This window comes from Macrotis lagotis, chromosome X (assembly GCF_037893015.1).
Source record: "Macrotis lagotis isolate mMagLag1 chromosome X, bilby.v1.9.chrom.fasta, whole genome shotgun sequence".
Lineage (NCBI taxonomy): Eukaryota > Metazoa > Chordata > Mammalia > Peramelemorphia > Peramelidae > Macrotis > Macrotis lagotis.
In genome coordinates this window covers 554321712-554335589 of record NC_133666.1, presented here as the reverse complement: position 1 = coordinate 554335589, position 13878 = coordinate 554321712, and the positions used below count along the sequence as shown (strand labels likewise).

The following is a 13878-nucleotide window of genomic DNA, read 5'->3' as shown; positions in this document are numbered from 1 at the left end:
AGCTGACAGTTCCACCACTCTGAACCAGCAGTTTTCTAGTCTACTGTTATAAAACCCAGGTCAGAATATTGCAGATTTCAGACCAGAGGGGCAACAATAAGATTCTGTCCTAAACCATACCACTTTGGGAATGCAGAGAGCTTGGAGGTCCCCTGCCTGTCCCTGAGATTCTAAAATGACACAATACTCAATATCAGAAGAAAACAACAAGATCAGTCCAAACTTTCCCTCTAAAACTGTCACAGAGTCCAGCCTTAAGATCAATCTGAAGTGAAAAATGGCCTGAAAGAGTGGGCAAAAAAAAAGGAAAAAAAAATCCCACCATAATAGATCATTGTGATGGTAGGGATGCCCAAGACACAAGTGTAGAATAAGAATACCTCCAAAACATCTAAAAGGAATGCCTCTCAGAATAATAGAATTTGGGCACAAATTCAATCTAGAAGTTTTAGAAGAGCCAAAGCAGGATTTTTAAAAAATTATAAAAGTTTAAAAATCTTTTTAGAAATATAATGAGTACTTGAAGAAAATATTGGAAAAGAATGAGAGCAATAAAATTAAGAACTGGAAAGAGAACTAAGAGTTTGGCAAAAGAGGTGTGAAAGAAAATTCTTAAAAATCTGAATAGTTCAAATAGATGCCAAATATTCCAATAGATACCAAGAAACAATAAAACTAAATCAAAAGGTTGAAACAATGGGAAAAAATGCAAGGCATCTCAAAATAAAAACAAGCAACCAAGAAAATATATCAGGAGAAAAGAAATTAAGAATCATTGAATTACTTGAAGAGTGGAAAAAAGTGGATGATATTCTAGAAGGTAATGCATATGAGTTTAGAGCCAAGAACACCTTACACAATAAAACTAAGTATAATGCTACATGGAAAAAAAATGGGAAGAAATAGAAGATTTTTAGGCATTCCTCATGAAAAGCTAAAGTTGTGAAGAAATTCTGAAGTTCAAATACAGCAGAGAAGAGAAACAATAAAAGGTAAACATGGATGAAAAATGTTAAAGGACTAAACAAGGATAAATGGCATACATTCAAATATGGGGATATGTATCCCCCATCATCATTTGGATTCATAGAGGGAGTCTAATTAGACAAGGTCAGAGTATGATTCTGTTGTAGCTTAATGAATTAAAAAGAATTAAAAGGGGAAGAGGAATTCATTGGTGGGGAAGTAGGAAGGAAAGAAAGATTAGGGAAAATTATGTCTCATAATGAGGATATATAAGAAGACCTCCATAAAACAGAATGTTGGGAAGAAGCAGCTGACACTTAAAACTCATTCTTAAATGAATTGGTCAAAAGAAGAAGAAACACAAACACACACAAACAGTTATACATAGCAAATATACATACAAAAGAAAATCTGGGAATCTTAGACAACATAATGATAATCCTAATTCCTGAAGACTCATGATGAAACAACATGCTGTTTGCCTCCTGATAGACCAAAACATATTTTTCTGAACATGACAAAAGAGAGGTTTTGTTTTGCTTGACTATGTATTTGTGATGGGGGTTTCACTTTTTCTTATGGGGCAGAGGAAGGGAAATAGGAAGGAGAGAATATTGATTTTTGTTTGAAAAAATAAAATTAAAAAAACCAATTCATTAATATTAACATTTCCCTTCATTCAATTAAGGGAAACAAAGAGAGAAGAAAGTATTCCCTATGTGAATCAGTGGAACAGCATTTCTTAAGAACTTACTATGTGTTAGGGACTCTGCTACATGCTAGAGATACACAAATAAAAATGAAAACATCCCTCTCTCAAAGAAATTCTATTTTAATGAAAGAAAAAACATGCATATATAAGAAAAGGCAAAATAGAAAATGATTAAATACAAGATAAAAGGGAATGAGGACACTAACAGTTCCAAAAGCTAATGTGATCTCAGGATGTTGGATGAGAGTCCTTGTTTCTAAGACAAAGAAGGTTTTAGTGCTGCTCTACTCTGCCCTGTGTTAGTTCTGGAATAGTGTTCAGTTCTGGTTTGCAGAAATGACTGAGCACAATACCGATAAACTAAAGAATGTTCAGAAAAGGGCATCCAAGCTGTTGAAAGGCTCTACATTTGAGGATTAGATGAAGGAAATGGGGATGTTTATCCAAGAGAAGAAACACTTAGGGAGACAAGATTACTATCTTAAAATATCTGGAGGGCTGTCTTATGGAAGACACATTTACTCTACTTGGTCTGGAAGGGCAGAAGAAGGACAAATATGTGGAAACTTCAAAAAAAATTAAGAGTTTATATATGGAAATAATTCTTCAGAGTTATTGGAGTGGAATAGACTATCTTCAGAGGGAATGAGGTCCTCCTTACTGGAGGTCTTCAAGAAAAGACTGGATGACTCCTTTGTCAAACATGTTATAGAGGAGGCCCTTCCTCATTTATGAACTGGATTAGATGATGTCTTACAACTCTGAAACTGTGCCATTGTTTTCTTTCTTTTTACTTTATAGGGCCCTCTTTTTCTTGATATTGCAGCTCTTGATATTGAGAGGCAGCTAGGTGGCACAGTGGATAGAGCACTGGTCTTAAAGTCAGGAGGACCTCAATTCAAATCCAGCCTTACAATTATTAGCTGTATGACCTTGTGTTAAGTGTGATCACTTAACCACGACTGCCTCACATTCAGGGTTATCTCCATTCCTCCTGATACAAATCTAGTACAAATCTAACCATTTTCTAGGAGAAATTAAGGTTGATGATTCAGCATGACCTCCTGTTGTCCCCCCAATCCAATCCAATTCACATGCATGTCTTTGAAGATAAAATACAAAAGAAACATAATTCGTAAGTGTTGATATTTTAAGATAACCAAGTAGCATGAATATTAATTTTAGATTAAAATATCATACTCAGTTTTGTCAAAGTAGATATTACAAAATACTTTCCCCCCCCAATCAAGTCCGCCTGAAGGCATACAGATTAAACATCCTTAGTTCTTCCCTTTCATTCTGGTATGTTTCTATCAATGATTGCTCATCAATCCTTAAAGAAAAACTGCATTTATTTTTACCTACAATTTTAAGCAATTTGTAGAAAGTTTTAGGCATTTACAAAAGAGTCAAATTTTCTGCCAGTATATAAATTGGTTGCTCATTTCAATCTGAAGTGTTCAGAATTTGATGAATAGTTTGAAAGAACACCTTTTTCTCTTCAGGACAAGTTAAGAGTTTAAGTAAAGTATGGGCATAGCAGAACTTTAAAAAACAGATGAAAGTGGAAAATGTGGTGATGTGATGGTAGTTTATAAATGATGACTATAAAATAGAGACTGACCCTACAAGCCACATATACAGAGGGGGGAAATATGCATCCTTTTGTCCCCAAATCAATCTCTATTAAAAGCTCCACAGACATCCAAATTTCTTGCCAAAGGGGGTACTTTTAGTAAACCTGAGTCACTCAACAAGGAAAATTTGATCCACATGTGAAATAAAGCCTAGGTGCCAAAATTAAGCACTTGGACATGTAAACAGAACTTGGTGTGTAGTCAGAGAAGTCCTCTAACAACTGCTTAGGAAGTACTCAGGTTCCTCACACCGAAAATGACTAAGATGTAAACAGGCTTATCCAAAATATGTATGTTCAATGCCAACCTGACTGTTCACCACTGAAAAAGGTGGGAAACAAGGGTGGAAGGAAATTCTGTAACTTAGTGGATAGAGCACTGGCCCTGGAGTCAGGAGTACCTGAGTTCAAATCTGACCTCAGACACTTAATAATTACCTACCTGAGTGGCTTTGGGCAAGCCACTTAACCCTTTTAAAAACTTAAAAAAAAAATTTTTTTTAATTTAAAAATGCAACTAGTACCAAAATTTGATTCTGCAATTAAAAGTTATTTTGCTAAGGAATTTTCCTGATAGATAATAGATGTGGATAATAATAATAATAAAATTGAAAAGGGACACCAATAATTTTACAATATGGAGCATGAATCAATGTTTTTGTAATTATTTTGTTTAAATAGACAATTATAAATGTCAATGTAAGTTAGGAATCGAAGAGACAATATGAATAAAAAATAAGTTAGGCAGATTATTTTTGTTTCCTAATTTGGAATTAGAACAAAATGATACAGTATAACTTCAGACACCCATTGTTTGGTTTGAAAACAAAACTGAATTTAATTGTAAAATATTTTGCTATGCCCTACATTGTCACATAAGTTTTATTAATTCAACTCCAACTTAATAGAGAGTATGTAGATGATCAGGAAATGTTACTATTATGTAGAACTATAATATTTGGTAAGGGAAGCAAAGGCAGGGTGATGGTGCTGGAGAATAAAACATTTATATAGCACTTACTATATGATAAGCACTTTTTAAAGTATCTCCCTTAATTTATGACTAAAAAAATTAAAGCGTATTTCTGAATAACAGTGAAAGCATTTCACTGCTGCCTGCCTAGATGCTTCAAAGAATGTCCCATGGTTTTTTGGGCAGTTTCTACATGCATTCACTCCCTAAACAAGTATTTATTTAAAACTATGTGCAATACTCTTTGAGGTGTTTTTACTAAAAGCCCAGTATCTCCTAGGCAACAATTTTCAAGTGCCTTCAGAGAGTCAATTTCTCTTCATGTTTTCTTCCCTATATTTCAATTCAATTTTCTCCTAAACATTGCTGACAATTTACACCCTAGTACAATATTTGGAACATGTCTATTGTGATATACTGAGTACAAGGCAGAACATCTGAGAAATCCAAATGTTTCATTTTTTTAGATTTTTTTTCAAGGCAGTGGGTTTAAGTGGCTTGCCCAAGACCACACGGCTAGGTAATTATTAACTGTCTGAGGTAGGATTTGAACCCAGGTACTCCTGACTCCAAGGCCGGTGCTCTATTCACTGCGCCACCTAGCTGCCCCTAAATGTTTCATTTTTAAGATGTAAAAATCTTCTCTTGAAACTTCTCTTTTTCTGCTTTTCAAGTATAAGATTTAGTTTTATACTTTGCAAAGTGGGTGATTTTGGAATTCTTAATGTAGATTTTTTTTTGGAAATGACATATAGAATCATTAAAATCTTACCTTCTAGATTCATTAAAATCTTAATAAGTAAACATAACATCAGGTCTATTTAATTCTGATTTTCATTCAAAGGGAGAATTTCTCTTAGTTTTAATGAAATACAGATATAGAATATCATGAGATTTTTTTGCTTTAATGGGATACCCTAGACTCTTTTCCCCAAAGAACAATAAATCTTCTTGCCAAAAAAGTTAAACTACTTCTGTTTTCTTACTATCTTTCCTCAATTCCCAGATGGAAACTTACAGAAGTTACTGGCTACAAAGTAAAACAAATGAACTACGCCTGTTTGCATCCATCTCCTGTTGGATTATGAGAAAATGTTTCTAAGATTTTCAAATTGTTTCCTAATGGGACTACTTTGTGTTACCACATTTAGAAATATTTACCTGTGTGATTGCACTGTATAGTAATAAAACATCCCAACTTCATTACATTTACACATTCTAGAGACTAACAATATGTATAGCATAAGGGCCATTGCATCTGCAAAAAAAACATGCAATAACCAAAATTCACTAATAAAACTCATAATCATTTAACAAAGGCCTATCTATAATTTCATATGGGCAAAGGTTGTGGGCCACTTGAATTTCACCTGACAATGATCTATCTACTTTAACACATTAATTGCAAGACTCTTATTTTTGAAAATGAAGGCTGCAAATATTTGCAAGTGTTCAAATCTAAAAAAATGATGAAACTAGATAAAAGGCCTTCTATAAGTAACATAGAGTAATATAGTTTTAAATCTTTAATTTTGAAAATCATTACTGTAACCCTATTGCTGTTTCCTATGGCAGATGCAACAGGAAGACACTAAGAAGAGGGAAAGGAGGATGTGTGAGTACTGTCTTGGCACTTATCAGATAATGCCAGAAAAAGTCTGTTTGCTCATTTCAAACTCACCTTCCAATCACATATACCTGTCAAAACAACAACAACAACAAAAAATCCCCACACACCTCCTGTTACCTTAGACTTTCAGATTATCTTTGGGCTGTTGCATCACAGGAAAAAAAATAGAATCGTGTAATGTTAGAGCATGAAGGGAACCACAGAGTGGCGCAACAACTAAATTGGTGGAATTAGGAAGTCCAGAATTTAAATCCTCCCTCAGACAAGTACTAGAGTTGTGGCCTCACTGTTTGGAGGTTAACACAAAGGGGTTAAACTAGATAACCTCTAAGATTTCTTTTAAATTTGCACCAAATGTGTGATCTTATAAAAGGTCATTTCCATTGAATCACCTTGTTTAATATGTAAGTAAACTGAAACTCAGGGAGTAGAAGTGACTTGATTTTTAGTGACTTGGCTAGTAAATGGCATAACCTGGTCATGAAACAAAGCTTCTCTCAGTAGACCTCTTTCCACCATAGCGTACTGTCTTCCATAGTTCTCCTCTTTCTACCTATGACTTCATCTCAGCTCTTTCAGGTCCTTCCACTAGCTACAGAGCTAAAAATGAATGGTTGGAAATGATGGGGTAGACAGAACTCAGGTCTTAGAATCAGAAAGATCTGATTTTGAGTTCAGCATCTAATGCTTACTAGCTGTGTGAACTTGGGCAAGTCACTTAAACTTCTATTTGCCTCAGTTTCCTCTCCTGTAAAATGAGGATAACCACAAAACCGAATTCTCAGAGTTGCTGTGAGGATCAAATCAGATAATCATACTAAAGCCCATAAGGACAGTGCCCAAAACAGAGTAAGTGCTATATAAATGTTAGCTACTATTAATTGCTATTTATGAGAATCATCAATTCAATTTAATAGCTACATTAGGAATCTGGTAGGAAAGTGGGATAAAGTTGTAAACACTTCACTGTAATCATGCCTAGAACAATGTTTTGTACACAGCAGACATTGCTTTATTGAAAGAATGGCAAATTACTTAATTAAAATCTAGCCTCTGGAATCAAGAAAAATGATGAGAGGCACATGCTTTACTAGTATGGATCAGTCATGTTATAAAGAAAACAACTTTTAGTAGGATAGTATATTTTTTATATTTAATTCATCTGTACCTAATAAACAAAACTGTCCTAAAGGATGCATAATCTTGGTTCTCCAATTACCCATATGACAAATTGAGCTATCTCATGAGGCTATTATTCATCTGAATGATTTGAACTCTTACTTCAGTTCTCTAGAGTAGTATGCTGAATGTATCCAGATCATACAATGGCAAGAAAATCAACAGAAAGAAAAGATAATATGAAAGGTGGTTGTGAAAGGGAAAGGGTTAAAATAAAATACAAACAAAATCATAAAATTCTGCACAAATTACCTCCAACAGCAGACTTCATTTCTTCAGTTTTGGGGAAAAAAACTCTGATTATACTTGTGTTGATATAGATCAAAGGCAGGTTGCGGGAGGTCAGAGTATGAGTCCTCATGGGCTGACCTGGAGATTTTCTTTTCACCTGTTGGGTTCTTGGTAGTTTTGCTTGAAAAATACTTGCAATTGCATTAAGTAAAGGAAAACAGAGAACAACATCAAATGCTTGTGCAGAAAGAAGAATTTCATGAAGAAAGTGAGGTGAGCCATCCGTTAAGCCTTCACATAACTTATGGAAACTTTTTCGGTCATTCCTTGAAGTTAATTTATGCCGGACATTTTTAGTTACTGCTTTTGTATATGTGAGAGAGAGAAATCCATGCTGCTGATGTGAACCATCTAAAAGTTTTGAAGTTGTCTGTCTCAAAAAAAAAGGAAATCATAGTGAAAATTCTGTTAGAAGAAAAGTTTGCACATTTCCAAATAGAGAACAGTTACTATTGGCTTCCTACTCTGTTTTGTTTATATTTCTTATTCACCTTAAAGTCTTTCATTGAATCCTATTATTTAATACTAGAAAAGGATTCTGACCACAGCATAGTGCACAATTGAATATGTATTATCTCATTCAAATATGACAATGGATATGTGATCTTTTGGGGTCCTATTTCCTTAACATCAAGTTAGGATATTTAAAATAAAAAGAATAAGGTCTTCAAGAATAGGTGCTATTGGGGCAGCTAGGTGGTGCAGTAGACAGAGCACTGGCCCTGATGTCAGGACGACCTGAGTTCAAATCCCACCTCAGACACTTAATAATTACCTAGCTGTGTGACCTCGGGCAAGTCACTTAACCCATTGGCTTGCAAAAATTAAAAAAAGTTGTCTTAAAAAAAAGAATAGGTGCTATCATAGGACTTAAGAGTTGGAAGGAATCTTAAGAGAGTAACCAATCCATTTTCCTCATTTTCCAGATTAAAAAAAAACAACTGAGGCCCACAGAGATTAAATGATTTGGTCAAGGATATACAGCTCACATGTGGCAAGGTAACAATTTCAACATTGACTCTGAATCCAGCACTGTTTTTCCTATAGTAAGAGGTTTCAGTCAAAATGAATCAATGGTCTATGGTTTAAAATTCATTAGTGATCAGCTTTTATTCTTTGAATTATATGATGAAGGCTGGGTATTATAAAACGTATCATTTGTAAATAAAGTGAGTTCTCAAAAGATCCAAAATCATGAAACATTCCTGGCTGCCTCATGCAACAAAATTTTATACCTTCCACTCTGTCATTTAAATTCTGGATAAGGAATATTCCTTGGGTGCCATGTGACAAAATTAATAAAGTATTTTTAATTTTTAAATTCTATCCATAATAATTATTATCTGTATTAATACCTGTCATATATATTAAACTTGCTAATGAATTATATCTGTAAGGCATGGAAAAGGGATTTTTTCTTTCTGGTTATTGTGATGAAATTATATTTAATTTTATATTTAATCACCTTGCTCACTTCCTTTCTGAACAAAAGCATGTATTTACAAGGTAGGTGAGGTGGCAAAGAATGCTATATGAGGTAAGGAAAAAAAATTTTCCTCTAAGCAAAGAAAGTCCAGAGATTTTATTAAAAGAAAGAATGGGGTCTAGGACTTGAAAGTCTTAGCACCTCTGTACACTGTCCTGGTCAGAGTATATAATTTGTATAATTTGGTCATCACACTGAATGAAAGAAATAAGTTAGAAGTTATTAAGAAGAGGCAAAGAGTCTTGGCAAAGACAATGGCAAAATTTCAAAATTATGTTATATGAGGATCTAGTGGAAGAAATGAGAATATTGAGCTTTCAGAATAAAAAAAGGAGGGAACTATGTTATTCTTTTTCAAGAGTTGATAGGATGTATTTGACTTGATCTTGGGTCCAAAAAGAATCAGGAACAATGGGAAAGAATTACAGGAGCAACTTTAGGCTTGATTCCAGAAAAAAAATCAACAATTAGAGCAATTCAAATTTTCTTCTGTGGTAGTAGAAGGTTTCCTCTTACTGAGGGTTTACAAAATAAAAAACCTATTACCTATTGAAAGGTAAAGTAGAAAGAGATTTTTAAATTTGGGTTCTTGAAACTTTCCCCCTAATACTGTCATAAATGTGTTTCAATATAATTGATTTCCATTGTAATCATATAAGTGTTTATAAACACATTATGGTCTAAGAAGGACCATAGGCTTTACCAGACAAAGGGACCCAAAACACATAAACACAAACACAGATAATTAAAACCTCTCTTGAAGATGGAATTCTTTTGTTAAACTAGAAAGATCTCTAAGGTCCTTTCCAGCTCTAAGATAATATGATAATATGATAATTCATTTTCTATCAATGACATACTAAATGACATAGCTGCTTGGTGTAGTAACAAAACATATCCATTTTAAAAGTAATTTGCAGTAGTGATCATATTGTTTGCAAAATTTGTCTTTTATCTTACTTTAATGTACTATATTCCTCAGGCATTTTTACAATAACAACAACAACAATAATAATAATAATAACTTGTCAAATATGCAAAAAGCTTTTGGCTCAAAATGAAAAGATAAATATTTGTAAGTACTTTAATATTTCTCATGGATAAAAATTCCAATAGTTATTTTCAAAAATGGATATAATAAAAGATAGCAAAATATGGTCTTACAAATGAGATTAAATTTGAGGAAGGGTATGCTTCAATATATGAAAGAGCTACTCCAAAAATTTCTTGTATACTAATTCCTATATAATGAAACCTATTTTCCTCACTGACTTCCAATATAAAATTAGAGTTGCAATTTGACTGAAAAGATGCTTTTTCCTGCCAGAAAAAAATGATGTCAGTTAGGTTAGGGGAAGGATGTTGAAAGAAAGCAAGATGAGCAGCAAAGCAGGAAAGGATCTCTACCACTGTTAACCCATCACTTGGAAAAATGTTCTGTTCCCATTTTTTCTCCTCAGACTTCTAATTGTCACCCTGGTATCCAGTGACAGAAGCACAGTTACTGTTGCCACTGCAGACGATATTTTTTTTCTTCTACCAAAAACTAGGGCCAGAAATAGTATTATTTAGAGACTTTGTAGAGAAATAATTGCATAACCTCATAAAAATGTCACTAATCCCTAATTTGGTTTTTCTTCAGAACAGGGTTACTCTAATTCAGGATTGGACTGACCTGCACTTCAACTTTCTCCATTGTTCTTTGCCTCACTCATTTCTGTTTTGTGTCTAAAAGACAGAGGTCTCAACCAGCACCAGGCTATATCACATTGACCTCTCACTATGTGGCAAGAAGAAGTGGTTGAGGGAGGGGGGAACATATGTGTATATCTTGCAGTCATGATGTATATGATGTTAAGACAGACATGGAATGCTTTTCACGTTCAAGTTTCTCAAAAAATTACTTCTTAAACTGACTGTGCAGTTTTTAGCAATACAATGGCTGTACTAGGTCAGGAAAATGGCCAAAATGGTGCTTCAGATGAAGGAAATTTTAAGTTTTCAAAACCATTTTGGGGATCACACATTGAATTATTTTCTGTCTTGTAGATGGCATTAACAGAAAATTATATTGTGATTGTTACTGCAAGAAATCCCAGAACTAAATTTATGGCAAAATTTAGCATTATCAATTAGTTGTCCTTACATAAATGACTAAAGCCTAATTAATGGCAGATTCTGCATGCTTAAAATAGAATTAAATGTTCTTCTAATGTTTGAATATTTTAATCTGATAAAATTATCACTTACGTATACTAATTATGTCCTATAAGTGTAAATGTATTTTATATAAGTATATATATATATATATATATATAACAATACTTCATATGGATAGAAACGTGTAAGAAAATAAATCTAAAGAGAACTTCCACTAACAAGAAAGCCATTATAATCAATCTATTTCAGAATTAAAGAAGAAAAAAATTCACACCTTACAGTTTTCTGAAAAAAATCTCAAATATGAAATTACTTTCTTTTTATGGTGACCTAGAAGAGCATCCTATATACAAGTAGGCATTCCAGATGTGTTAAATAAAGCTGCATTTTTATACAAATGCGTTATTGTTCCTCTGAATTTAAAATGGGTATTTTTAAAGAAATCTATGTTGTAGTATTTAAAACTTATTCCTCTAAATATATTGATATATTATATTTTACTATTATATATCATATTATAAGTTACTATTATACATCACTTACTATATTACAGTTATATGTGTCTATAGAAAAATGAATGCAAATGTTCCTCAGTACTTATTAAATGGAAGAAAATAACAAATCCCCCAAAAAAGAAATATTTGAGGAAAAACTATTTCCTTACAATTTGTATATCAGCACCAACATATTTTCATGTATTCTGTGTTTGACAATGTTAATTAAAGCGAATTTCAGTTCAAATCAATATGGGTGATCTAACTATGTTGCTATAGTGAGCTTCCACTACTCAACTGTCTTGATAGCCTCTGAGAGAATAGTTCTTCTTTCCATTCAGTAATAGTGAAATATGTCTATTTGTCTGTATTTAAGAGAGAACTGAGTAAACGTGTTGTCGGATAATGGTTGTAAGGGCAAAAATAAAGGACTGAATTGCCTAGCTTTTGAGTCAAGTATACAAATGGTATGACAAAAATCACCTGAGTCAACTCCTGATTATTGGTTTAGAATTTCTATTTGGAATGTACCACATATGTTTTTTGCAATACATTTATATTTCTTTCTAATTTTTTTAAAAGTTTGGTTAAAATGAATTTTGTGCTCTCTGAGGATGGAGTTTATGAAGGGACAACCCAGAACAGAAGTAGGCTGAATTGCAGAGAAGCCAATTCAAAAAATACAAATTTCTTGCAGATGCTTCACAGTAGATGACATAATGCAGATTAAAATTGAGAAGTGACCATATTTTGCATAGATAGTTAAATCTATTTTATGGGTTACTGTTAATGGAAGTTCTGTAGAATAATTTTTAAATGATTTCTTACAGAAGGAAAGAAGCCAGAGAAATTACTGAAAGGGTCCTGCTTGCAGACGGGTCGAACCAACAAGGTGCGTCTGTTCAGCTTGTCAGTACAGGAAAGGAAGACACCTTCATATTGCCCTAGAGACCAACACTCTTCCCCAAGGCTTGAGGTGATGTACAGGAGGAAAGAGGGTGGAGAGACAAAAAAGCAATAAAAAGCCATAAGCAAAAAATTCATAGATTTTAAGTTCTGCTTAAGTCTGCAAAGGCTGCATGCCTCTGTTTGATATGGCCTCAATCTGGACCATCTTCTGCAAATATAGTTAAGGGAATTAAAAAGAAAAGATTTTAGTATAAAATTTCCACTGGCAGTTGATAGTAAGAAACAACTCAGCATGAAAATAAGCATACGATAGGATGAGAATAAATAATTCCAAAGAGTCAACAAGATAGAAGTCAAAAGTATATTGATTAATGAAAGCAACCCTATTTTATTTTCATCAAATGTTTGCTAAATTCAATAAATGAGAAAGATATTAACAAACTTTAAGCAGCCTGAAGCTATATAAGATGGATTTCAAAAGTATACAATCATTTTGAAGTAGGGGTTCTAGTTCTTGTAATCATTCCTGTTGCATCAAAGAACAAATATATACAATTTTATGATAAAACACTATTTAAAAATTATATTTACTAAATGAGTCTCACCACTGGTTTTTCTTTGCACTGAAGAAATATTCCTTCAAAATGTCCTGATTGCCAGCCTTCGCCTGGCCTGGAAAACAGAGGTTAACCTTATCTATTCTCTGTAATTTTTCTGAGTTTAGAATTTAATCAAATAAAAACTATATTTCAAATAGTTATAACATTAATAATAGTCAACCTGAAGAGAAAAATCAATCTGACAAAGAAATCAATTATATATGTAATATGTAAAACTCTATATAAATTTCAGAGATAACATAAACAAACCACCATTATTCTCAATGCATTAAGAAAAAAAATCTAAGATCTAGATATAAAAAACAATGAACTATAATGAAAAATAATATGTAAAAAGTATTTTGATGAAGATGAAATTGGTTAGAAATTCCAGATACTGAATTCTAAAAAAAAAATTAAATCTGCATATCAGTATCATGTTACCTATTCCATAATCCTGTTATAATTTATCATAATATATAACATCTATATATATATTTTAAAAATTCCTAATAAAATGCTTTATATTTTATTATTAAACATTTAAAAAGACAAAGCATCTTACCAGTATGCAATATGAATAATAAAATTCATATTCCTTTCTTGTAGAGTCAGAACTTTTTAAAATGGCTATGATTTTTTTTTTTACCATATGATATATATTTACTCTACTTTCATATATAGGAAAAAAAGATACTTTTAAAGTCAGAAATTCTTAAGTGAAAATCTATTAGAAATGCAATGCAGGTCTGTTTAAAACAAGTGTCTTTCATTCATCTATGGGAAAGGCATTTCATTCACATATCTAACTATCCCACTCTGACATGATGTCTTTTCTATAAA

At 32.8% G+C, this 13878-nt stretch overlaps 1 protein-coding gene across 11 annotated transcripts in view; it reads right to left on the bottom strand.

Annotated features, from left to right (window-relative positions):
* VPS13B (vacuolar protein sorting 13 homolog B) overlaps positions 1-13878 on the bottom strand; it is a 1326809-nt gene that overhangs the window by 433614 nt on the left and 879317 nt on the right. For 9 of the 11 annotated variants that reach the window (XM_074200569.1, XM_074200570.1, XM_074200566.1 and 6 more), the window contains 2 exons: positions 12356-12497; positions 7349-7757 (listed from right to left, as the gene is read on the bottom strand). In XM_074200569.1, the coding sequence (XP_074056670.1) occupies positions 7349-7757; positions 12356-12497 (551 nt within the window). Of the gene's footprint in view, positions 1-7348; positions 7758-12355; positions 12498-13041; positions 13109-13878 lie in introns of those variants that run through there. The other 2 variants (XM_074200573.1, XM_074200577.1) reach the window with 2 other exon arrangements.